Source organism: Hyperoodon ampullatus, assembly GCF_949752795.1.
Source record: "Hyperoodon ampullatus genome assembly, chromosome: 14".
NCBI lineage: Eukaryota > Metazoa > Chordata > Mammalia > Artiodactyla > Ziphiidae > Hyperoodon > Hyperoodon ampullatus.
The window spans coordinates 12,726,518-12,754,460 of NC_136927.1; the positions used below are offsets into that span (position 1 = coordinate 12,726,518).

The 27,943-nt window shown below is 39.9% G+C and overlaps 1 protein-coding gene across 1 annotated transcript in view; it reads right to left on the reverse strand.

Moving 5' to 3' along the window:
• The window catches only part of PLCB4 (phospholipase C beta 4), a gene marked incomplete at its 3' end in the record, with an annotated part of 168,279 nt that overhangs the window by 73,960 nt on the left and 66,376 nt on the right, over nt 1-27,943 (reverse strand). The window contains exons 8-17 of the mRNA XM_079718827.1: nt 25,632-25,713; nt 24,559-24,659; nt 23,856-23,913; nt 16,215-16,323; nt 11,910-12,120; nt 10,827-10,920; nt 7,604-7,683; nt 6,982-7,066; nt 4,317-4,407; nt 2,280-2,375 (exon numbers count right to left, since the gene is read on the reverse strand). Of these exons, the coding sequence (XP_079574953.1) occupies nt 2,280-2,375; nt 4,317-4,407; nt 6,982-7,066; nt 7,604-7,683; nt 10,827-10,920; nt 11,910-12,120; nt 16,215-16,323; nt 23,856-23,913; nt 24,559-24,659; nt 25,632-25,713 (1,007 nt within the window). The remainder of the gene's footprint in view (nt 1-2,279; nt 2,376-4,316; nt 4,408-6,981; nt 7,067-7,603; nt 7,684-10,826; nt 10,921-11,909; nt 12,121-16,214; nt 16,324-23,855; nt 23,914-24,558; nt 24,660-25,631; nt 25,714-27,943) is intronic.

The following is a 27,943-nucleotide window of genomic DNA, read 5'->3' on the forward strand; positions in this document are numbered from 1 at the left end:
TTATAAAGAAAAATATTTTTACCAATGATTTTGCATATTTATGTTCTCTTTATATTCTTATATATTAGAAGGACAATATTGTAAGGTACAGAAGGTCTTGACCCTGGTCTCAAGGCAATTCTGGGATTGAATCTTAGTGGCATTGCTCACCAGCTGTGGGATTGCATGTAACATATGTTACCACTCTAAGCTTCAGTTTCCTCATCTGAAAAATTAGTATAATAATACTTATTTCTTTGGCTGCATAAAGATTAGATGAGGAATTGATGTAAAGTACCTAATCCACAGTTGGTACAAAAATCGTAGTTATTATTACTATGATTTTTCTTAATGTATTCCATTATTCTTCAGTTTGTTTTACTGGATTAGAGTATCTAGTAACACCTTACATGTGTTTGATTATCATCTATGAAACTTAATCTAAGTTAAGGGACAGTTTTTATATAATATTCAGACTTTCAAATTTTAGAATTATTTTATTGATCTTTTGAAATACTGGGTTGGCCAAATTTCCATAGGATGTTATGGGAAAACCTGAACGAACTTCTTGGCCAACTTGGTATATTCCTTTCAAGATTTTATTCTTAAATCTTGTTTGGGTTTATTATTTGTAAAAACTGTGAAATAATATAATAAGCAATGTGGCAGACTGTATTTTCCAAAGACAGCTGCAATAATACCAGCTTCCCACTGATTCTTCTACAATGTGATCTTGCCTCTCACCCACCCCCTGGAATGTGGGTGGGTCCTAACTAAGACTGCTTGGATGAATAAAGTATAGAGGAAGTGATGATGTGCCAGTTCCAAGCACAGCTCTTAAACAGTTTAGCAGCTTCTGTTTTTTGCCTGTTGGAGCACTGGCTCTCAGGATGCTCTGTCAAGGAGCTTGGCCACCATGCTGTGAAAAGCCCAAGCCACTTGTGGAGGCCACATGGGGGTGCTTGTGTCAACTGAGCTCCCAAAAGCCAGCCAGAATCAACCGTCAGCCATGAGTGAGCCATCTCAAGACTCCCGGCCCAGTGGAACCTTCAGATGACTCTAGCCCCCGATGTCATTTGCCAGCAGCCACATGAGAAACCAAAGGAAGAGCCCTTAACCTGAGCCCAGGTGACCCACAGAACTAGGAGAGATAATAATAAAGTGTTTTGGGGTGGTTTGTTACACAGTAATAGATAACCACAACAGGCATTGATTAAATACTGCCAGGTATCTCTGGCCTCCCAGACCCTCCCTGACGTATAAAACATATGGAAGTAAGTCATGTTCCCAGGCAACATAAATCATTCGTAGAGTCTCTTCCATAGTCAGTAGTCTCTATTAAGGGGTTGTGAATATGATTAGTTGATTCTCACAGCTTTTAGGTTTTTACCTATAATGTCAAACTTTCCTAAAATCTACTCTTCTATTTCAGATGTTTATATGAAAAACAGAGTTTCTACAAGTGTTTCTAAATTACTTAGTCCCAAGGCATTATCTGAATTCAAGGCACTAACCAATAGACACTCAATGCATGTCCAAACTATTCTGTTAATCAACTCTCATGTCATTTTGTTAATCAATTCTCATGATACATAATGAACAAATAATTTTCTAAAAACATTCCAAACCTTTCAAATGACCCATGTAAAACCAAAGATTATGGTTGTGGTTATATGGCCAAAGTAAAAATAGAAGCTAATAACAAATATTAAAATATTTTGAGCAAGGCTGCCTTTGCAAAAATTACCTACCTGTGAATATAGATATAGATATAGGCAATTCTGGTGAGCTGGTTATTTGAAGGAATTTGAACTTGAAAGTTTAATTCTGGCTTTGAGTTTCTAGTTCACTATAAGTGCACACAAACCAAGCATTTACTGAGGGTCTCTATCCAGGTTCCTTCCCTTTTAACTCGCCTTATTGCTGTCATCAGTAACAGCACTGATGTTCAGGTTTTGATAATGGGAGAGAACTGCAGAAATGTTCTTTTTATTCCAAGCCCGGCCTTCTACAGCAAGTGCTTCAAGGATTCTCTGGCTGTGAGTTTCTGCTGAATAGCTGAATGCACAGCAGGAAAGGAGATGACTAAGCTACTAAAATCTAGTGTGCAGGTAAATTCTAAGTCATATTATTTGGAAAAATACCCCAAAATACCAAAAGATTAAGGTTGGCACATGTACCTGACTATTAGGAATTAGAATGTTGTGTTATATAAAAGGGTCCACTGAGACAAATTCATGTTTTTCTTATTTTAAAAAGTATTTTTTTTGTGATGTGTAAATTTAAAAAATCCAACTCACCACTTTCTATTTCCTCTTCATTGTCATCCTCTAAGATGTTCACTGGAGCAGCGGATTCTCCCGCTTCCATCATACTTTTCAAAGCTTCAAGCTGTTCTGTTATTAAAAATAAACAAGAAGGAGATGGAAATGGTGTTGGATCACTTATAAAATAGGCTTAAAGATCAACATGGAGAAGGAAATGAAAAGGGAAGGAAAACCTATTGTCGAGGCTCCTGAGGCTCATCCACGGCCACTGTCTCCCCAGTCCTGGTGGCCTTGAGTCCTTAAGGCAAGTACAACAACCCTATTATCTATACACACTGAGCCACTATTAGAACGTGAGGGAAATGCCCCATATCCTGGTCACCAGGTTGAGAAGTCACAGCTCAGTCCCTGTGAAGGATTTGAAGCTTGATAACAAAAGCCCAGAATTTGGAGCATCTGGCACAGAGCAAGGTTTATGGACTGTTACGGTGAAGTGACAGAATAGAGACTGAAAAAGCTTCAAGAAAAAATATTTTTCTTTTATTAGTTGTGAACACATATAAAAGATGCCTAACAGCCAGCATTAAGAACATTGTTGGGGGGCTTCCCTGGTGGCGCCATGGTTAAGAATCCGCCTGCCGATGCAGGGGACATGGGTTTGAGTCCTGGTCTGGGAAGATCCCACATGCTGTGGAGCAGCTAGGCCTGTGTGCCACAACTACTGAGCCCACGTGCTGCAACTACTGAAGCCCACGCACCTAGAGCCTGTGCTCCTCAACAAGAGAAGCCACCACAATGAGAAGCCCACGCACTGCAATGAAGAATAGCCCCTGCTCGCCACAACTAGAGAAAGCCCGAGCATAACACTGAAGACCCAATGCAGCCAAAAAAAAAAAAGAATATCGCTGGGAAACAGGTACTCTTCATATATTATTGTGAGGGTATAAGCTGGTATAAATTTTCTGAAAGTCAGTATAACAAGATACATATGATATAAAATGTGTACATGCTGTGGCCAACCAACTCTAATTGTACCAAGGAGAAGGCTGCATAAATGTACAAAATGAACAGCCAAACATGTTTACCATTGTTGTTTTCATAGCAATGAAAATCCATCAACTTGGATCTGTTTAAATTACACTATATGCCACATAACAAATTCTGTAGAGTGTTTCATACACTAGAATCAAAAAAAAATTCTACATAAGAATTAAAATTAGTATGTAGATTTATATCCTACTGGATATGAGTATACTTCATTGGTTGAATTAAAAATGACTAAAAATCAGTATATTTAACATGATCTCAGTTTTGTTAAAAATGCGTGTATATGTACGTGTGTACATGTGTCTCTAATACATGTATATGTGTGTAAAATACATAATTTAGTGTTATTTTATTATATTTTTCTTTGCTGTTTTCATTTTCCTATAACATTATTGCTTTTGCAATAAAAATAAACTGGAGCTAAAATAGTTAAAATTTTTTAATTTAGAATAACCAAGGGGAAATCCACAATGCAATCATACCAATATTTGATGCTATTCATTTACTGAACTAAGAGATTTGTTGGAAGAAAATATTTTCAAAGGAAACCCAGTGGGGGCAATGTCTAGATAAAATCATTTCCCCCCACCCCCCAACCACACACACATTCACACTCGTGTATTACCTAGGATCCCTAGATATGTATATATCACAGGGAAAAGTGCAAAGGGAAGCTTTTAAAGGAGGCTTCAGAGTGTATAAAATGATAAAGTGCTAGTTCCTTATATCTTGACAAATTCTAAAATGCTTCTTTTGCTTTCTTCTCATCTCTCCTTGGGACTCCTCCAAATTCTGATCTATGAATATATGAATATGTTTTCCCACTGGAGGAAGGGGTTGATGTGGAACCTAAACTTGAATAAAAATGTGGCAACTTTGCTCTGCACAGTATATAGAACATCACCACTAGACCTGCTTCCTCCCCAATCCGTGGTGTTAAAGTATATTTCATTCTACATAGCTGAATTGTCTCAACATGCAACATACATATGCTTCTGCCATAGATGAGCGTATTTGACTTACTTTTTTCAACCTCAGGTTTCAGCCGTTTATTTTTGATGAGTATTTTTCTTTTGAGGTCATTTGGGGATGGCAAAGACCTGCCTGGTTCCAGCTAGAGACAAAGAGAAAAGGCTGAATTCACGACAGGGTCGCACTTCTCCCTTCTCATTCCCAGCCCAGGATGAGCAGAAGGCCTGTGAGTTACACAACCAACACCCACTAGATGGCAGTCTGCACAGTTTTATACTTTTATTCCGCAACCCAAATTAGCCTGAGCTTTGCCTTACACTAAGACAGCAAACTTGGCATCCACAGGGTCTCTAGAGGTTTGCAGAGCTGCTCCACCTTCCCCAGGGAGTGGGGTCTGACCTACAGTGGTCTTGGGGAAAGGGGTCCAGCTCAACCCTAGACCTTGCCCCTTTTAAGTACCTGGTAATGTACAAGAGGCGATGGGGTCAGCTGGGGTCAGAGGCGCCCTCCCAGGCAAAGTCAAGAGGCTCCTGAGCCCCCCCCACCAAGTGTTGGGCTGTACAGTAAGCTGGTCTGCTCAGTAGGGTGATCCATCTTCAATGCTTGGGATTGTGGCTTTGTGGGTTCAATAAGAGAATTAAGAAGGAAGTGGTCCTAATTATTGAAATCTGAACTCTACTATGGTTTCATTGGCTTGGATTAATGTCTGCAAAGGGGATGTTCCTTTATTCGATTACTTATGATCCACAGAACTGTGTTATATCCAGTCATCCATTTCCCATCCCCCCACCACCCATCTGTATACCCACCTACGCTTCCACGTGTCCACTCATTTTCCAGACTAATTTTTATACTATTTGTACACGCAAGGCACTGTGCCTTCCTATGTCAGTCCTGACTCAAATGAAACTCTCTGCCGAAATTCTGCTCCTTTGGGGAAGCCTGCTGTAACCAGTCCACTCCCAGTGATCTCTTCTGCACCTGGATATTGGCAATAAATATTCACCACACTAAAGGCCATCTGTTTTAGTTAAGGTTTTACATTTGTATCCTGTGCCCTCCTTCCAGGACTGAAAGTTCTGTAGTTCAGATCTTAATCTCATTTATATTGCCTGTACTTCCCATAACCTCTCATGTATGTGCACATCACAGAGAATGCAGAGATCTTTCCGTAAAAGCCAGCACCTTAGTCTAACAAAGAAAATAAAACAAACAAAGGGCCTAGGTAAAAAATAAAATAAAATAAAATAAAGCAGGGATGTTCCTTAGTTTAGGTTCCCTTAGAATCAGTCTGAGACAAAGAGGAAAGTACCAGTAATGTATCTGGGGGCCAGCTCCAGGGAACTCCAGCAGAGGAGTAAGAAAGTGAGGAAAAGAAGACAGGCAGCCTATGAAGGGTGTGCTATCAGGCAAGTTGTCACTGTGGACGGGAGCATGATCCTGCTGGGGAACTTGGGGGGACAGTGGGGACCATGGGCCCGGAGTCATCCCGCCTGAGGAATGAGGAAACACGGGGTGGGGGGTGGTAATTCTCTGGTACTTCTGGCCTGACTTTCCTGTGTGGGCAGAGCTCCAGGGACCAGAGCGTCCCCCCAGGCAGCAGCTGCAGGTGCTGACAGTGGAGATCAGGCCGATGTGCAGGGAAGCAGGAAGAACTGCCAGGATGTGGATGGGGCCCCTGCAGCCAAAGCTTCAGCAGGCTGCAAATATCCTCTTATATTTTTTTCAGTTCCCAAAGATGTACTTCTGCAAAACTCACTGTTAAACTACCTGATGTGTTCCCAGGTAGCACAGAGCACCTTCCCCCTTTAGTCATGGTGATGTTCTATTGCTGCTTCGGGCTACCGTGTTTGGGCCTATCAGCTGCTTGTCAACAGTGGGGCAAAATGTTTCACTACTGTAGAGTGTTTCATACTTTTTTTCACTCCAGTAGCTTTCTTGTTACTCCCAAGATCTGGTGAGAGTGGATCTTAACCACGTGGGGGTTATGGATCCTGGTAAAAATCTGATGAACTCTCTGGAATGACTGTATACAAAACAGCAAACTGTATGCAATTAGAATGAGTTCACAGACCCCACAAAGCCTATCTATGGGGAACAGGTTAAAAATTCTTTGTTTGATGAAGGAATTAGTAGGTGTAAAAATGAAGCTCAAAAACGTGCATATAACATTGCCCAAGAGTTTATTTTGGACTTAGGAGCTTGAACTTCCAGCTTCTGTGACTTGATCCAGGGAACTTCCCATAGCGACAGGCTCTCATGGGTGCTGAACCCTGGCTGCACATTTGATTTACCTGGAGAGCATTTAAAAAACACCAGGATCTGGCTGAACTTGAATCAATTTCACAATCTCTGAGTGGGGCTGTGGCAGAGGTATGTTTCACGGTTCCCCCAGGTGATTCTAACCTGTCACTGAACTTGAGAATGATCACCAACTCTAGACTCCTGGCCAGTGCGCGCTTTGTGAAATTTTAGGACAGAGGTCTCAGAAGCCATAAAGACCCCCATGATCTTCTGAATTAAACTGAGCCAGATGTTTACTTTGTGCCTCTCTCTACACACCCCTCTGAAGCACAGTGGAAGCTTCCCATACCAACAAATTGAAATACACATGAAGGTCTTTAACATTAGTCCTCCAGAACTACTTGACCCTTCAGAAATGAATTTCAAAACAAATCAATTCATGTTAGAAATGTGGTTTGCTAAAAATACATACTGGATGTGATTCAAGTGCTTGTTTCAACAGGAGATCTCCAAATAGATCTTCACAATATTTGGACATCTTGTACTGTTGATATTTGCTAGAGGGAAAGAACCGACATTTGTAAATTCAAACATCCATTAACTGTCCAGAATAAGAATAAGAAACATCCATTCCTAGCGATTAACAACTCCCACTCTGCAAAATGTTTGATTGTCCTCTTGATGTTAATGGGTTAACCGGTGTAGTTTAAAAAGAAGTAGATTCTGCCCCCAAACTAAGAGTTGGTAAGCAGAGTAAAAAGTGTCTTTCTAGTTCATCAAGTCTGACTACAAACGTACTGCCAAGTCTTCCAACTCAACGGAACATTGAGCAAGGTGTCCTGCTCTCTGACCTTTTGTTTAGAGGAAGCATTTCTAAAACACATTAACATGACTTTTTTTTTTTTTCTTTTTTGGAAGTGTTGAGAGGTAGTGGTTTGAGTTGCTTCTCTATTTTTTTTCCCCCCATAGGACTATGTGTACTTACCACTTCACAAAAGAAACTATTCGGTTATTCAAAAAGATGTAGAGCAAGGGTGGGGAATGGGGATTAGGAAACAACACTTAGAGGCTTGGAGTAGAATGAATCATTATACCTGCAGTGATTTTCAAAGGAGAGAATTACAGGATATTCAGATGTGACAAATGCAGTTTCCTTGATGGCTTGAATAACATCCTTTAAAGATAAAGAGTGTTAATGAGAGAGGAGAGAAAAAAAATTAAGGTACCTGAAACCAATTGGAGACGATTAATTTGAGCTTTTCAGAAAGCCTGTTTTGGCAATTAAGACCTGCAGAACCCATTTACTGCTACAGATTGAGTCCCCTGTGGTTAGACCCAGGCACAGTTCATGGTTAATGACACTGTTTTTCAAAGCTACTTTTACTTCTCCAAAATTAGGGTGCTAGTAACTGACAAGACATTTCACTAAATGGCAGTACAGTTCCTGGCTCGATAATCTGCCAAGATGGGTTCAGAGCTCACCTTTCTCACTGAGAAGCAGGTGAGCTTTCTGCACAGAGATTTTCACAGCAGACCCCTCTCCTTCCCCTCTCGCCTCGAGGAGAAATGTGTTGGTAAAAACCTCAGGACTGTTAGAAGCTTTTATTGAGTTTCCTCTGCCTTTTGGCACCAGAGTTGGGCTACATTTCATTAATTCAATGAAGACTCCTGTGAATTGATGTGACATTTACAATATCCCTTGTTTTGTATCACCCTGGTAGTTAACCATGGGGCAAGTAGTTAACCATGGGGCAAGTCCCATCATTCTGTTAGTTGGAAAACTATTTGACAATAGCTACCTAGGGAAGCCCATTGGAAAGAATAATGGCCTAGGCTAGACAATCTTGGAGCATTTTACTGAGCATCCTTATGGCTCATGTTGTCCTTTAGCTATTCTTGCTTGAAGTTTCTTCTCAGGCGAAAATGCCTTGAGTCACTTCCCAAGTGACCTTGATTATCCACTTGAGTTGACCTAGAATTACTCCTTTAGGAGAATCTTGGTTCTGCCCATGGTTTCTTCTTTGCTCACCTCCAAGCTGAGAGGGAGGAACCTCCTTTTGAGCTTAAGCTTCCCTATTAGACTCCTTAATTCTATAAAAAATGATGTCAACCCTTGCTGTCAGTTTGGTGGCTATGCAAACTCATGGCTTCCCACTTGAACATACTCTTGGTACTTCTCAGGAAATGTAATCTTGAATTCATTGATGTTCAAAACTCACCAACATCTTGGCTAAGAGAAATGATATGCATGGAGGGTCATGCGTCTAGGGTCTAGGTGTCTGTTTTTAAAAACACTCCCGGTGGGACTTCCCTGGTGGTGCAGTGGTTAAGAATCTGCCTGCCAATGCAGGAGACACAGGTTCGATCCCTGGTCCGGGAAGATCCCACATGCCACAGAGCAGCTACGTCTGTGCACCGCAACTACTGAGCCTGTGCTCTAGAGCCTGTGAGCCACAACTACTGAAGCCCACGTGCCTAGAGCTTGTGCTCCACAACAAGAGAAGCCACCGCAATGAGAAGCCTGTGCATTGCAACAAAGAGTCGCCCCCACTCGCTGCAACTAGAGAAAGCCTGCACATAGCAATGAAGACCCAATGCAGCCAAAAATAAGTAAATAAAATAAATAAATCTATTAAAAAGAAAAACAAAGCAACCCCAGTGATTTTCCACATGTTGGCAGAGTTGAGAACCATTGATCCAGAGGCTGAAATAACTCTCCTGAGTTATACAAAACTGACAGAGGTTGAAATACTTGACATATTGTCCAACCACAGAATTTCATTTTTTCACTTGTCTTTTGGCAGGACGTCACTGGAGCATACTGAGGAACTTGCTAAGAAACCAACCTTCAAGTTGTACATAGAGATCACCAAAAGGCCATGACTGAAATCCTATTTGTAAAAGTGTAGATTACATTCTGTGAGGATCTTGCGGGGGGCGACTTCTATCTGGTGTCAGTACTGGGGAATAACTGTGCTTCGCTGGACTAACTACTCTGTATGTATTTTACAAATCCTGTGAATTATCATGTTTCTCTCCTTGCACTGAATTCAAAAAAGTTTGGGGCCCAATTTGTGGTATGGCTTGAAAGTTTATAGGATTTCTTGACAAGCATTCATAAAACTCTAATCTCACTATCTTACTTTCTTACCCATATAGGCACTATTTATAATCTATTTTATTTCCTGTATTCTATTTATCTTTTTATTCCACTTTGAAAGTCCTTCAGAAAAAATGCAAAGTAAGTATGCACAAAAATAGATAAGAAAATGAAAGACTGTTTTTAAAGTAAGTGGAACAAGGGAGGTTCTGCCAGAGAAGTCTCATTATATGGCACCATCACCATTTGAAAGCAGAAAAAGTAGCATGAAGGAAGTATTAAGTGGAGAAAACATTGTTCTTGACTTTCTCTGAAAAACTGGAAGAAAGGAATATAAAGGTAAGATGCTTGAGAAGATTAATAATTTGTTTTCTCCACTATGTCTCTCTGTTTCCACAACAGTTTAGAAAAGGCAATGGTGCTGTTTCCACAACAGTTTAGAAAAGGCAATGGTGAGGTAATTTTAAAACTTACCTTGGAACCCTCCTACACTGTGATTGGGAATGTCAATTGGTGCAGTCACTATGGAAAACAGTATGGAGGTTCCTTAAAAAGCTAAAAATAGAGCTATCATATTATCCAGCAATGCCACTCCTGGGTATATATCTGGAAGAAATTCTAATTCAAAAAAATACATGCACCCCAATGTTCATAGCAGCACTATTAACAATAACCAAGACATGGAAGCAACCTAAATGTCCATCGACAGAGAAATGGATAAAGAAGATGTGGTACATATATACACAATGGAATACTACTCAGCCATAAAAAAGAATGAAATCACACCATTTTCAGCAACATGGATGGACCTAGAGATTATCATACTGAATGAAGTAGGTCAGAAAGAGCAAGACAAATACCGTATGATATCACTTATATGTGGAATCTAAAATATGACACAAATGAACTTATTTACGAAACAGTTTTCTATGTCTGTGAGTCTGTTTCTAACAGTTACCAAAGGGGAAAGGGGGTGGGGAGGGATAAATTAGGAGGTTGGAACTAGCAGATGTAAACTACTATATATAAAATAAACAACAGGGTCCTACTATATGGCACAGGGAACTATATTCAATATCCTATAATAACTATAATGCAAAAGAATACGAAAAAGAATATGTATATATATATGTATAACTGAATCACTTTGCTGTACAGCAGAAATGAATACAACATTGTAAATCAACTATACTTCAATAAAAAAAAAAAACACTTACCTTAAAAAGGATATCTGTGCACATTGCTTTTCCATGAGTTATTATTGGTTCTTGGTCCTCACCTTTTCCATCCCAACAGTCAAGTTCAACACATCTAGGAACATTGTGATTTACCAATATTGAACTTTTACAATAAAATAGTGTGTGTACAAATGAAAATACATCAGAATAAGTTGTTTTCTATAGAAGTAGAAAATGGAATGAAGGAAGTAACACGATTATTTTTTGGAGGATGCAGGTTAAAATCGCACCAGGTTGGTGTCATCAAAAATGGACTGTCGGAGATTAAGAGTGACAAGAGATGTAACAAGCAGTGGGGTTCTGGATGAAATCCTAGTTGTGACAAAGCTGTAATAAAGGACAATTTGGGGAAAACTGGGAAAATTTAGATATGGGCTGGGTTTTAGAGGATGTTAAAGAATACTGTAAAAATTTTGTAGGTGGGATGATGTTACTTTGGCCATAAATTAAAATGTTCTCATTGTTTAAGTGACTCATATTTAAGTATTCAGAAACAGATTTAGTGATGTAGTTAAAGTCTTTTAACGTATTTCCATACACACAGAAAATAGTGAGTTGAAAAATTAAGCATTTGTCATCGACAATCAAGAAAACAATCATAATGTAACTACATTTCTTATTTTTCACTTTCAGCATTTTCACCACATTTTAAACCTCAAATATTTTCCAATTTCTGTAAAATTAAAACCATTTAAAATAATCTTTATGGTCTGAGAATGAAATTTTAGAACTTTGAACATTAAGTAAAGCTAAATTTGCAAGTGCCTAGGACCAACAGGAAACTTAGCATGACTTCTTAAAATATGATATTTTTTTGGTAATGTTGGGGGAATATTTTAAATTTACAGTAAAAAAAAATCTTTTGACCCATAGGAGGACTCTAGATCTTTCTGGAACAGATACCAATTTTCCTTTCTCAAGGTTAAATGGCCATTGTAATCCATTAAAGAGAAAGACAAATGTCCTTTTCACTCTGAATGCTACTTCCTATTTTTCAGAGAAAACTAAATTCAATTGAAGAGCATCAAATCCAAAGAAGAAACAGTGTCTTGAGTTTCTGACCTGCAACCAGCCAGGAGGACTTGTCTGTACATTTCTACTGAAGACTTCCCACCAAACTGTCTGCCAGTGAGATAGGTGTTGTGGGAAGAGCTGATGAAGTAGTGAGCCAGAGGGTGGTCCATTTCTTGGTAAAGCTCTAGGCGATCTAGGAAGACTGGGGCATTTTCATCTGACATCAGGTATCTGCAAAATCCATCACTTGATATTTGGCCTGGGGGGAAAAGGAATATCATGGTAGACTTATGGCTCTGAAGATACACATCTCATGTTTTATTCATGACATTTGAGGCAACTTAAACAGGAGGAGTAAAAACTTCTTCATAGTCTCTTTCCCAAGAACCTTCGTCTTTCAGAACTTGAACAAAGTACCCGCATTGCATAAATAATCTAATGCTTTCCACAAACAGGAGGCATCTGCTTTCACATCCATGATGGCAAAACACGCAGTTCCCTAAGTTCAAAAGTGCAGCACCAGGAGCCAGATTGGAGAAGGGATGAGTGGCCTCTCTGGATTCAAATAATTCCATTTTCCTATTTCATCTAAAAAATAGGATATGGGACCAGTGAGATGAGTATTCAGTGGTCATTGAAACGTGATCCCAAGAGCCACCACTCATCATCTCAGTCACACCTTTGTGACATGGGACAGGGCCGGTGTCAATATTTGTGCCTCTTCTCTTACCCTGTCAATCATCAACAGCTTCAGCTTCTTGCATTTACTTAAGCATTTCAAAGTTACAAGCTGGTTTCAAGCTTACAGAAAAGTACAGGTAATAGCAGGATAAACAGCCATGGATCTACACCACAGCCTTGTTAGATCTTAACCTTTTCTTTTATTTGCCTTACTTTTGTTTGTTTGTTTGTTTGTTTGTTTGCAGTACACGGGCCTCTCACTGTTGTGGCCTCTCCCGTTGCAGAGCACAGGCTCCGGATGCGCAGGCTCAGGACACTCAGGCCCAGCAGCCATGGCTCACAGGCCCAGCCGCTCCACGGCATGTGGGATCTGCCCGGACCAGGGTACGAACCCGTGTCCCCTACATCGGCAGGCAGACTCTCTACCACTGCACACCCAGGGAAGCCCTTGTTTTAATTTTTTTAAAGAAATGCATAATTACAGATGCCCATGAAGCACCCTGTGTGTCCCACCTCAACTCCATTCAATTCCATCTTTTTATTCCTAAGTAGACAGCCAATAATCTAGTTTTTGTGCTTAACATTCTCAAAGTGGTTCTGTAACTTTATATGCATTTATCCAACAAATAGGTAGTTTTGACTATTTTAAAATTTATATAAAAGTTACCCCATTATTTGCATTTGCAGCTTGCCATTTTTCCTGTTTTCTTGTGATTTATCTAGTTAATAGAAGTAGCTCTTGTTCGTTTATTTTTCACTGAGTAATGTATAGTAGAAGTATGCAGTGTGTAGAGTGTAAAGTAGTCCATATGTGAATATACCACAATTCATTATCCATCATTCTGTTGATGGATATTTAGGTCATTTCTATTTATAACTAAACGAACTGCAGTAAAAATTGTTGTGTCTGTCTCCTTGTACACATACATTTATACTTTCCCAGGCACTGTGATAGATGCAGGATAGAAGAAACAGACAAGCCCTACCTTCATGAAACTCATATATTATGGGTGAGAGAACAAATAAATTAACAAATAAATATAATGTTATGAAAATGCTAGAAGGAAACAGAAAGCAGGGTATGAAAGCAATCAAGAATGACCAGGATGCTGTGTTTGCTACGTGGCCAGCAAAAGCCCTTCTGACAAGGTCACATTCATGCATGGGGAGCAAGCCTCATGCACCCCTGGGGCTGCCCCATCCTAGACAGAAAGATCAGCAAGTGCAGAGACCATGTGATGGAGGGGAAAGTAGCTAGAAATGAGGAATCCAAAGGCTACATTGGTTGGACTTTAGTTTTCACTAAGTACTTTGGATCTTATTCTGAGTGTGCTGGGAAGTCTTTGGAGCATTTTGAAGAGTGGAAGAACATGATTAGATTTGATTTTAAAAAGTTTACTCTGGCTGCTGTGTGGTACATAAATCGTAGGGCATTGAGGAAAGGAGAAGACTAGTTAGAAATCAGCTGGCCTCATCTAGGGAGAAATGATGTAGGATCCAATAGTCCAGTAAGTGTGGAGATGGTGAGAAGTGATTTATTTTCAGGATAGATCTTGTAGGTTTTGTTGATGGATCAGATGTGATGTGAAAGAATAAACAAGTCAAGGATGATTCCAAGAAGTTTGGCATGAAAAGCTGGGTGAGTCATGGTACCATTTTCTAGGCTGGGAAAGGGACAGGTCTGTGGATGGGGACAATCAAAGCATACTTTATTTATTTATTTGTTTGTTTGTTTGTTTGAAATGCCCACTCAGCATCCAAATGGAGAGGTCTACTATACAGGTCTGTAGTTTAAGAGACAGATTAGGAGTGGAGAGTTTAATCTGAAAGTCATGTGTGTATAGAAGAAACTTAAAGCCATTGGCTTGGATGAGCTCATTCAAGGAGTGAGGATAGAAGGAGCAGAGATCTGAGGACTGAGCAGGGCCACTCTGACACCAGACTCGGGAAAGACATGGGACATTCTCTAGGGTACATACTTGGAGGTAAAGAGGCTGGGCTGTAAGAGAGGAATATTTTCCACTTTATTATTGACAAAATATTCATCAAGGTGGTTGTTTGCACCCATTTACACACTCAGCATAGTTGATAAGAATGCCTTTGGCACCACATTCTCACCCATACTTGATAATGACAGACTTTAACATTTCTGTCATATATGAAATGGTGAAGCTATGCTTTTTAGATGTGTCAGTGGTAATTTCATAGACTTTTAGGACCTGGGAAGACCTTATACATAATAAGACACACCTCTATCATAACATTTATCACACCACCAAGGCACTACTGAGTCATAGGTCTTTCTCCTTCAGTAGATCACAACTGCCTTATTTCATTTTGAATCTCTAGCACCTAGCACAGTGCTTGGCTGTGCCTATAAGGATTGAAAGCAGGGGACAGAAATACTAGTTGAATGACTGCATGAACCCCACCATCTTACAAGCAGGGAAACTGAGGCATAGGAATACAGTTCTTTGCTCAAGGTCACACAGCAACAGGGGATGCAACAAAAATCACATCACCTCCCACCACTGCAAAGTACTAGATTTTCTGCCAAGCCACTCCTCCCTTCACTTAAATCACATGCCTTGTGGACTTAATTATGATACTCAGGATATTGATAAAGAGGTAAGTAATGAAGCACTCTTGCTGAAAATAGATATTTGAGACCCTAGCAGAAAAGTGTAAATGTATGACTATAACCAAGGGAAAACTCTGTTGGTCTTGGAAAAATATCAGGGGTAAGGCCACATGGTATGGTGGGCCAGTCATGCGTATAAACAGGTTCTATGTGGGTCCAGAGAATGTATAAATCTTTCAGCCACACTCACTCAGGCACAAAAAAAAAAAAGAACCTCTATTCTAAAGAGGAGAAAACTGAGGCCATGATACTCATGGGCAGATGGGACAGAAAGAACTTAACCTAGATCTCCCTTCACTCTCCACTGAGACATAAGGCCAGAGGCTCCCAGTCAGGTATCTCCTGGCACTCCCTGGAGATACTGTATTAGCATCATCACTCCCATCCTTTGCAGGTGTTTCTCATGCCTATAGAACCAATCTTAACTTTCTTCTCCATATCTTTCGTTTGTTAAATGTTGGAATGAACAACACATTGTTTCCAAAGTTTCACTGAAAGAGGCAAATGCTCAAAAACCCCAACAATTTGCTAAATTGATTCCTATTTAATTTCATGTCAATTGCATTTATCTTCCATACCAGAGGTCAAATGATGAGTAAAAAGACTCCTTAAATTGTGTATTAAATTTAGTTAGCTTGCAAAACTAAAGGGAGAAGAAGAAGAAGGTGTCAATTTTGATAGCAAATGCCATTGCTTTCATAGATGGCAAACAGAGACTATAATTGGCATTTTTACATTTTAAGCACTATGCAATACTAAAGATAAGAAAGTACATGGGGAAAATATCACTATAGCTTAATAATAAATTTATCATTACACTTCAGGCAGCACAAACAAATTTTGGTGTAAGGTAAAATTTATACTTAGAGCAAGGAAAAAAAAAATAATCAGTCAGTTATCAATCCTTGCCTCTAGAGAGCTCCAAAGCATTTAAAGATACCTTTAACTAAAAATTCAAGGACTTTAAAAGTTGCATATGTCCTTGATTTTTTTAAACAAAGAAAAATTCTCTCTTTTTCCACTTTTCTTACCTTTTTTCTTCAAGTCTTCATCAGGCTCATACATCTCAATGATCTGCATTGCCCTTTTAGCATCATAAAATGGGAATAAAATTTCATTCAATCGAGGATCTCGTTGATGCTATGATGAGAAAATAACTCCATTTAGGCTGACATTCACCCTTGGGCCAGTACACATCACTAAAGTATGTAATTTCTAATATAAGATATATCTAGAATATCATGTTTACAGTTACAAAGAGAAGATTTCACTTTTTTCCTGTCTTTCTTCCTAAAATAGACTTCAGAAACGTCCAAATTTGGTAGTAGTTTGTTCCCCTCACTGAACTGAAGAGGGAGAAAACAGAAGATACTTTCTTTCTTCAAAAGTTGACGGACAGAGAAAACAGTATGGCATTGCCATACCACAGGCAAGACATTTGGCATAAGTGCTTCTAAAAAGTGAGATCAAAAATCTTAAACAACAACAAAAAAAGGATAAACAAAAGCAAAACTCCAAAAAAATCCCAAATATATAACATACCCATTTAAATGCCAAACTAAAAACAACAATAACAAAAAACGCATCCAAAACCCTAAAGTTAGACAGGCAGATACCATTTTCTTTTCATTATGTCTTTCTACATGAATAAAAGATTTCTTGGGAACTGCAAACTTCATTCTCTTGAATCAATATTTATGAAAATGAACCCATTGTCATCATTGAAAATTAATCAGCACAAGGATATTTATGAGCTCTAAACAATATGAAAATGTGTGTTTAAGTATCAGTAGTTCAGAAATTCTATTTCACTGTGAAATCTAACTTGGTTTGCCCCGAGGAAATTCTCTGGGCAGAAAGGACGTAAATAATTTGGAGGTTGGTGATGTCATTCTTTTCAGATCAGCCCCTATAGGCTCCTGGTGCTATGTTATATGAGGCACCAGGAGCAAATCTATTTCTGCAGTTCGGCCATCCTAACTTCACAGCAGTGATGAAAAAAGTCCAACTTACTAACCGACTCAGCTACAATCATGTGTGTGTGTGTGACTATCTGACTATCTTTCTGTACCTAGAGGTAGTGGGTCCATTCAACTTCCTTATTGTTCATGGTAGAGTAGAGGACCAAACACTGCATCCCTGGTCATCCGTCAAATAAATAAATAAAGGAAACTTCAATGGAATAATGGCATATAAGCAGGTGTGAGCAAAACTTGGTCAGTACGTAGGACACCGGCAACAACTCTTTACCCAAATATATGCACAGACTTTGAAAAGCACGATTGAAAAAGTATTGAAGAAACAATTGTTAAAAGTTCATATGGATCTCCCTTCCCCATTTGTTTTGAAATGATCATTTGAAAAGTGGGGCACACAGAATGAATGCCTTTGGCCAACAGAACACTTGATGTAATTTCCTAAAGCACTTGTGGCCTAGCCTGCTCTGATCCTCCCACCTCCCCACCGAGTTAAGAGTGTTAACTCCTAAGGAATCAATATCTCTTTGTCAATTTATCCCAATGAAGCATGCTTCTGTTGGAATCTAAGAAATCACGGCTCACAACAGCTCACATCCATGCATGTGCTAGAGCAGAAACTGTTATATGAGCAACAGGCCTTGAGACCACAAAGAAAAGTCCTGGGGTATGCAGAGAGATGGTGCAGTGGAGCACGGAACGCCAAGCAGGTGAAGGCATGCTACAAGACATCTTGTTTAGGAAATGGATGCTGTCATGCAACTCCAGAGCCCTTACCCGAGGGAATGACAAGCAGAGCTCTCTGGTGAGAAAGCATTGTTTTCAAAACAAACAAACAAACAGTACATTTTCTAGGCACTTTCCTTTTCAGTCTCTGTAAATAATACCATGGAAGAAGATGGATGTGGCAGGAAAAGGGCCTTTTGAGACCCCACTGCAGTTATGTTCATGGTTGGCCACTATACTAATAAGGTTTTCTTCCTTATTATAATTAAGTCTTTTAATTTAAAGATATGCTTTTGGTAAGTGTTCTGGATTCATGGAGATCATGGGGCAAATCCATATGAATTTAAAAGTGAGAGAAAGAAGAGACTCAGCTAAAGAAGAAAGAGGCAAAATTGGGAAAGGAAGAGAGGGAATCCAGGTATTCTTAGGTGCTTTTTATGTACAGAGGTATGTGGGTTCTAACCTGATGCCCCCTGTAGTGTGATCTGTGGATGGCAGCAGTAGCATCACCTTCACCTGGGAGCTTGTTAGAAATGCACATTCTTGGGCCCCACTCCAAATTTACCAAACCTGACTCTCTGGGGTAGAACCCATGAATCTGTATTTTTAAAAGCTTGTCAGGTGATTCTGATGTGCTCAAATTTAAGAAGCACTACTCTAATATGTAAAGGTTTGCATTTCAATATATTTGCATATCTGTAAAAAAAAAGTACATACGTTCTGCAAAGGATAGAAGAATGCTAAATGTTTGAGATGGCGTCCCAATTAACCCCCATCAAAATTTATCAGAGGGCATGATATTCACTAGAAGAACATCCCCCTATCAGAAGCAATAGCCAGGAAAACCGAGTACATAAAATGGATGTATCATAATCCCCTATTCTACATTTGCAGCAAATAAGCATTAAGAGAAGACAATATGAAATTTCACTTGTCTTTACATCTGCTCCACCAGATACCTTAACCTTTTACTTTCCTGAAAATGTTCATGTTTCAAAAAGGAAGCACAGTGTAATCTGGATAACCCAAAGGCAAGGAAAAAAATGGTAAGACTTGTATTGAGTCACAAAAATATAATTTTATATGAGAAAACATAGAGGAGAAAGATCATTTCCACGTAATCTCAGAGTAATAAGGTTGCAGAAGATTTCCACATGGACATAAGGACAGTGGGTCAAATGCTTCACGGCTCTGAGGGAGAGACCATGGGTTTTCAGTTGGGATTTGGGGTAGCAATGTACCGAGGGCATCCACCCTGTGATGTCCAGGGCTTTGTAAAATACGATACTGAACAGCTTCTGAAAATAGTTCACAGAACTCTGCCCAAGTGAACAAGAAGATAATGAACATGCCTCCTTTATTATGTCCTTACTTTTATTGAGAAAAGACTTCAACTGGCTTCAATCCAAGCAGCACTGGGAGAGAGATGTTGACATAAATAATATTCAAAAGAGATATAAAAAGATAAGGGAACAATTGGTAAGGTTTATAGCACCAAATACTTCCGTCTCTCTCTTTGCTCATGCATTAAAGAATAAAGATGTTGTAAATGGAAGGCTTCCCTAGTAGCGCACTGGTTGAGAATATGCCTGCTAATGCCAGGGACACGGATTCGAGCCCTGGTCTGGAAATACCCCACATGCTGAGGAGCAACTAGGCCCGTGAGCCACAACTACTGAGCCTGCGTGTCTGGAGCCTGTGCTCTGCAACAAGAGAGGCCATGGTAGTGAGAGGCCCACGCACCACGATGAAGAGTGGCCCCCGCTTGCCGCAACTAGAGAAAGCTCTTGCACAGAAACGAAGACCCAACACAGCCAAAAAAAAAAAAAAAAAAATCCTTAAAAAAGAATAAAGATATTGTAAATGGAAAGCAATCTTGAGCCCTTTATTACATTCTTTCAACTGCAAAATAAAATAACAAATCAGGTTTAGCTTTAATGTGATCCTATGATATACATGAGGCAGGGGGAAAGATTACCAGCTACGCGGGCCTCTCACTGTTGTGGCCTCTCCCGTTGAGGAGCACAGGCTCCGGACGTGCAGGCTCAGCGGCCATGGCTCACGGGCCTAGCCGCTCCGCGGCATGTGGGATCTTCCCGGACCGGGGCACGAACTCATGTCCCCTGCATTGGCAGGCAGACTCTCAACCACTGCACCACCAGGAAAGCCCAAAGCTAATTCTTGATTGTTGTGGTTATCTAAAATCTCTGCCTCTCTTTCTTAATTTGATCTCTTTCTCCAGCTCTTCATGCATCTCTCAATTCTGCCGGCCCTCAGTTGCTGTCATCTTTGTAAGAAGTCATATGGAGAATGAAGGCAAAACTAAAATCAATTTAGCTTCTCATTAGGAACAGGGAAAGAGAGGTGAAACTAACTGAAGCCAAGAAGCTTTAATTAGCCCTGATACATAGAGAACTGAGTTGGTGGCAGTATCCAACCATGTGCCAGCTCATACTGATGGCCCCCACCAGCTCTCCTGGACTCCAGTTTGCTATTTCCATAATATAGGCAAAGAAAGTTTCCCTCAGCCCACTGGATGGGACCAAGAGACATAGCTGTGGCAAAATTTTAGATCCGGGTGGAGGATTTCAATGACTAAATTCATTATGGAGGATAATAGGTTTATGCTGCTCTCACTTTCTTTCCATTCACACTAAGCATTCCAAGGAGGAATCCAGCACTTCACAAACTCTAATGTGCAGACAAATCACCTGGAGATAATGTTAACTGCAGATTCCAACTCAGCAGGTCTGGGTGGGACCTGAGATTCTGCATTTCTAACAAGCTCCCTGGTGATGCCAATGCTGCTGGTCCCCAGATCACACTCTGGGAAGCAATGAACACGGACATACAGAGAAGCAAATGAGGAGCATATCTAAAGCTACTAGTGAAAATCTAGTAAGTGGTGATGGCATGGGTAGAGAGCAGGTGGTACAAACCACTACACGGCGACAAAGGCAGTAAATGATAGTCTCTCCTCACCTTCCAAATTCCTGGAGATACACATTAGTACACTGAACAGAAAATTTCATATAAGGAATAAAGGGATTTACAAGCTGGAAGGTGGTGGGTGGCAGCATGGCTTTTGCTAATATAAATAGCATTTTTTATTGTTTATTTTTATTTTTATTTTTTTTTTTTGCAGTACGCTGGCCTCTCACTGTTGTGGCCTCTACCATTGCGGAACACAGGCTCCAGACGCGCAGGCTCAGCAGCCATGGCTCACAGGCCCAGCCGCTCCACGGCATGTGGGATCTTCCCGGACTGGGGCACGAACCCGTGTCCCCTGCATCGGCAGGCGGACTCTCAACCACTGCACCACCAGGGAAGCCCTAAATGGCATTTTTTTCCTGTTACCTATTCTAATTGATTAATGCTAGTATACGTGTATGTATTGATTTTTCTTTGTTGATCACTTATTTGGTTACCTTGTTGAACTCTCTATCTATTCAAAGGGTTTTTCAGTTGATAGTTTTTGATATTCAGGTTACATAATCATCATCTGCAAATAATGAATAGGGCCTTGTCCTTTTGTGTTCCTGGGATTCATTTATTTTTTCTTGTCTAATTGTATGATCCAGGTCTTCTAATACAATGTTGAATTCCAGCTTGTTGAGACTATGTGGCTAAGGCATTTTGAAAATGTTTAGGTCTAAGCTTTTCAAGTCAGAGACCCTTACATTCCAATGCCTGTTCCCTTCCTGAGTGAACTCTGTCTCCTTTCATTATGGGTTTTGACAGTGCTCTGCCCAAGGGGTACTTTCGACATTGGAGCAATGAGAGGGACAATGGTAGGACTCAAAAGAGAGGGTGCAAGGCGGTGGCAGAATGTTCTCTAAGTTTGACAGCCTTCTTCAAGGAGACATTCAGATTTCTGTCCTGTTCTTCCAGCTGAGTTCACTAGGACAGAAAAGGAAGAGATTCAGGGCAGACACTTTGATTAAAAATAAAGGCTGTATACTTTCCTGGACTGTCTTGTAGTTTCTGTGACATAAAGAAATCTAGAATCACATTGATTCCATGAGTCCCACCCCCCCCAAATTAAAGGTGCCACCTTACTGTTAATGAGAAGCCAAACAGAAGGAAACATAAGTAAATGAACACTACTGGCCAGTGTAATAGTGATAGATAAAAGCTTACCAAAGAGTAAGTATTTCGAGAAAGAATTTGGGTGTCAGAGCCAGAAAGTGTGGGTGATCATACCTTTTAAAAATTAAATTTTTTGTCCAAGTGTCATAAGAACAACAAGAGTAGTTATCCTGTAGGTCTACAGAAACCACCCATAAAAGGAAAGGCATGAGATAAGCACCCATGAATGCAGCACCTATTCTGAGGACTTCAGAACTGTTTCCTCATTTGAACAGTACAATGCATATTAAGTCTCTGTCATGTTTAATAGATGGCTGGGTACCAGCTTCATCCCAGAGCGCCCAAAAGGCCTTTTTCTAGGCAAACTGATGAGGTGGTACATCTTCTCTCCACTAAAGCATCTTCCCTCCTTAGTAGAAAGCAAGATTTTTGCCCGTCTCACCAAAACGTAAGGTGACCAATGACCCAAAGTGCATGAAGAAGCTGAGAGAGATAACACAATACATTTTTTAAAAGAAGCAGAAGATGGGGAAAGGGTTAAGGAGGCAAAGCAAGGCAACTTAACTTCCAAGCAACGGTGGCGTAAGAATGTGGATAATATCTGGGTAAAGATTATGAACATAGTATTCACATGACCAAAAACTAGTGGAGTGAAAACTTGAAATGTTTTCAAGTAAAATAAATATTACAATGTACTGAAATGATTATTTAAAAGTGGAGGCATCTGCACTGCTATATGGGGGAACTTTTCTCTCTTGCATCGGTGCTTCTAGGCTCTGGTTACCATAGCTTCTCAAGTGCAACCTTACAAATTGGGAGCTACTGAGCCCTGACAGGGAAAGAAAAGAGAAGCCCTTTGGCAAAGATGTGATCTGTGTCTGTAAACTGGCAAATCACAGTCTACCTGCGGTCTTTCCTTGAGGCAATACCTCATATCTGGCATGATACTGCCTTTCCTAACGTTTTCTCTTTATAAGGTATAATGGCTAACATCAATTGTTTTGAAACAAAAATATACTGTCCATTCCTCACTTAAAGTCTTCTTATTATTAATGTGTTTGTTAGACAAAAAGTGAGTTTCCCTTTTTGGATTAACAAGAGCTTCAATGGGTTTCACTGAAGAGAAAACACTTTTTTGAACGTGTAGAGGAAAAAAGTTAATTTTAGTTGTAATAAAAATTGCAACCTTTACGTGTTCTGAAATATCTTTCTCTTGGGCTTAAGAAAATTTTGTCAATCAGTTTTGGTTGTTAAGTGAATCATGTTCTAAAATTAGCTCTCAGCTTGTTATAAAAATAAAAAGGAAAAATTTAACCTGCCATCTCATTGGCCTAATATTCACTATATTTTCACCCAGGAACTCCATGTTGTGCTTGTTGTCCAAATATTCTATTTGAACCTACATATTTTTCTTACATGCAATCCATTAAAAGACAAAAATAAAGCTTTTCTAGTCCATGCAAAGGTATGAGGAAAAGTTAGCAATGGAGAATCCAACTATAGTGCGGTAAACTCAATCCATTCTCTTTCTATTTCTTATAAGTAAATAGAAAAAAAAAAAGTACCTTAAATATCACCTTGCAAAAACATAGACACATTTAATTAAATGAATATATTATCAAATTCACACGCACACACAGAACCGGAGCTACACATCACAGCAAGAAACCAGCAAAAAAGCAGTGTGCAAAGCCAATGAGGAAGTGCATGGACACACGAAGGCAGCAGCTGATTTTTGCACCTGGTAAAGCCATCATGGAAAGATCAGCAGGTCAGAAGCAAAGCGAATGAAGGTGTAGGATGCAGGCATGCAATGAGGATGCTGGAGGAGGGCAAGCCACTGCACACAGACTGATGGAGTTAATGTATGAAAAAGCTTACTTCATTTAGAAAGCTCACTAATTGGTCTACCGTTAAATAATCAGTTTTGTCTCCATTGCTGAAAAGAAATTTATTAGAAAAAGTAAGTTTTGGTATATGATGCTACAGGAGGTACGATTTACATGTTGACATTTGTTGATGATAATTCTACACTTATTTTCTAACCCTGAAGTAGTGGTGAACTCTTAAAATGGCCAGAGACTGTTTGTAAGGGGGAAAAAAAAAACCCAACACAACAACAAAGGAAAGAAATCATTCCCACTAGCTTACAGAAAATGTCTGCAGTCCCTCTTTTGCATTATCCACAGGCATTATTATAAAACAACATGTAAGTCATCCATTTGAAATAATTGGAATGAATGGACTTTTCAACAACATAATAACATTCCAAATCAAATCTTGTTAGTTCACATAATGGGTTAATACCTAAAGGAGCAAGTTAACATTGTAGGTAGTTAGTAAAGCCAATGCAGGGAGGGGAGGGGGGGAAGTTCCAGGTGCTACAACTAACTTACGTAAAAGTTTCTCAAAAAATCAGAGCAAACTTTTACACCAAATAAACTAAGGGGTGAAAATGTAACCCTGACTAGATATTCCTAGATACTATCAACATACTATTTGAAAATATTAGGACAAAATGTTTTTGAAATCTAAAAATACAAGGATAACATTGATGTGACACTTTCTCATAAATGGAACTTACATTTTTTTAAAAAGATCCTCTATATCTGTCCGAGGACAAATCTTTTGTGTCAGTTCATAGAACTTTTCATAAGTAAATGCTGCAGGTTCAATTTCATCATTCTGGAAAGAATAGAAGCGTGTCATAGATCAGGGCACATTTTTCTCTCCTTGGAGGATCTACAGAATCTACAGGTTCATGAAGCACAGTGATGACACTTGGAATTCCAGGGCCTTCATCTCTGATTCTTGCTGATAGAAGCCAGGAGGTCCAGCCGTTGGCCAGGCCTCTAGAACATGGCACGTGTAAATGAGCATTTCTAGTTACCATGCATCCATGGTTTGCATGTTCAAACACTGGCCACAGCTGGGCTTGCTCTGGGAGACACTCCATAGAACAAATACAAAGAAACATTTTTTCCTTCTCTCCTTGAAGGAGAAAAGCAAGTGCCTGCCTAAAGGATGACGACATCAAGCCCAATGTTTTCTTATGATTATTTTGTGAATTTTCACAAGACCACATGAACGGGATCCTATAAGAGTTTACTTTTCATACAGAACTTCATATTTCAAATCAGACTTGCTAAGGCAGCAACAGGCTTAAATCTTTCTGTCAGTTAACATGTTAATTGCAATTATTTTAATTCCAAAGGGCCACAAACACAAATGGTATGTTTGGGGAGAGGTGCTTCATAAAATATCGCACAGCCATCCTGAATAACTGAATTTATGAGCCATTTTTCATGCTGACGTTGTACATGGTCCAGGCAATGTTGATGGGTTTCTGTAAAATAAGCTTTCCATAAGCTGTGTGAAAGAGCAGCCTGGCTGTCATTTCCTTTTCTTAATAAAGTTGACAACAACATTTGGAAGTATACTATTTGAATACTAAAATATTTAGGTTAAAATGCCCAGAAAACAAAAGGAAGGAAGGAAGGATAGAAAGAAGGAGAATAAAGGAAACACTGACTGTACTATGTGTGACTGAATCTAATTCTGAATCTAACTGAATCAGTTTAATACAATCTTGTTTATTACATGAGAACATAAATACACAAAGTGGTTTTAGAAACACGTTATTAGATTAATGAATACCTTTCCACTGGGAAGCCCTAGCTCCTTGAGTGCTTGAAAGATCACCTTTTCTGTTTTCCCCGATGCAAAGGTTCTGGTAATACTAGGGCAGAAAAGAAAAAGAAATAAAGTTACTATTAATTCTGTATTCTCTGATGCAAAGATCCCATTAAAACTAGGGATGGTGGGATAGGGGAGAAGAAAAAGGAAAATAAAATTACTTTTCATTTTTAGGTATTTTTCACTTCCCAACTAGCTCCTGCAATGTCCCTCTGGTTACCAGAGCTGGTTGTGCCAGTGTGGTGACTTGATGCTAAGACAGGTGGTCTCTCTGGCTACTTGTGAATGTAAGATGCACCAGGGATACAGACCATTGGACAATCACAATAATAAGTTCCGATCCTATCAAACTGCTTTCTTAGGAAAAAGGAATGTGGCAGATGGAACAGCATGTCTAGAATAAACCTCATGGTGACAATATCTTGACTTGGGGAAAGGAAGGAGGTCCCTTAGGACACAGCATGTGCCTGTGATCACCCTTACCTGGCTTCATACTACAGCTGACATGCATTATCAGACATATATATATATATATATATATATATATATATATATATATATATATATTTGTTTGTTTTGTTTTGTTGTTGTTGTTGTTTTTGTTGTTTTGAGCTAAACACCCTTTAGCTCCTCTGACATGTCAGCTGCCTCAAGGATTGGGGACTTTATTATGAAAGTGACAGGTGTTAGGGAGAGGGGAGGCAGGGGAACAATTATTCAGTATTTCAGCAGAAACTTGGCATTCCCCTGAGACATGGTATATTTGAATAATGGTGGTGCCTCTGAATTAGTACCGTGTTCATCAAGGCTAGTAAGATGGATAACACCTTAAGGAGCATATTTCCTGATGATGATAAAAGTAGGAGAGAGACTCCTGATAAATGAATTGGTGACACTCAGAACAAACACTATTGAGGAGAGGACTTGGACCCTGGAATCCATACTTGACTCTGAGCCATGTCTCGGCCACCCAAAGAGCTTTCATTCACTCCCTGAATGGAGGCCCAGGTGATTTGTCACCATAATAACTTAAAGTCTAAATCAGAAGTCCAGCCTCCGCTGAAAGACAAGAGCTTACTTTCATCTGTGAAGCTTGGCTTTGGACCACCTTCTCTGTGAACACAGGAGGATCTGTAACAGCGCCTCCCATGCCCAACCTTGTCATACACTCCACCATTCGCGTTAAGTCGAAGGCAAGTTCCCAATGTAAGCAGTGACCACCATTTAATCTTGATGAGTGGGAGAAAGCACCAATTCAACTGCAGAGTACAACTTCCCAGAAGAGATTGGGAAGAACTAGCTGTAGGTAAACGAATTGCTATGTGTTCATTCAAAGCTTTGTTGTTTCATACGTGGTCTAAGAATACTTCAAGAAGCACAGTTTTAAGAATGTTTGAGACAGTTGTATTCATATATAGGGAGGCCTATGAATTCTCTTTAACAAATCTGCAGACATGGTACAGCATATACGTATGACATTAAGTAAACCAGTTTCTAGGGTTAAGGGTGCTATGCCCACATTTTCCCACTTCTCTAGAGTTTCTGGAATTTTCATACACTGGACTGAGTTGAGAAGCACTTTATCTGCTCTTTATAATAGGGGAAAGTGGCTATTCAGTGTGTCTTTTTTTTGAAACAGAGTATGTATGTGTTAATGTGAGAGCTGCAGGTTCCAGCAGGATTTGGGATGTCTTGCATCTGTAACCAGGAGGAAACTCTCTGTCTAGCAATCTCAGGGGAATCTCAGCTAACTCGAGCTCCTGTTAGGTTTCAACAGGCCTCATAAAGGAGATGAAAACTGATGAACATGGTCATGAATGTAGCAGGTGTAGGGCCTGAGCCTTTCTGGTGAAACAACCTGGTGTTGGGGAGGGGGTGGAGTGGGGAGGAAAGGGAGAGTTCGTAGCAGTAGAATCTTGGCTGGGGCTTGGGGGCCAAGAAATAGGAAGCAGAACAAGGACATCTTTTGGGAGTAGACTGTCCAAGCATTTGTGGGAGATAGAGAAACTGAGAGAAGGAGAAAATAGGGTGTTCAGGGCCAGGAAGGAGGGAAATCCACATGGGAATATATCAGTGAGGGCAAAGTCAGAGCCCAGAGACATAACAGAAGATAATTAAGGAAAGAGGTGGGACTTCCCTGGGAGTCCAATCATTAGGACTCCGTGCTTCCACTGCAGGGGGCATGGCTTCGATCCCTGGTCAGGGCACGAAGATCCCACCTGCCGAGGGGCCAAAGTAAATAAATAAATAAAGGCAAGAGGCGGTATGATGGT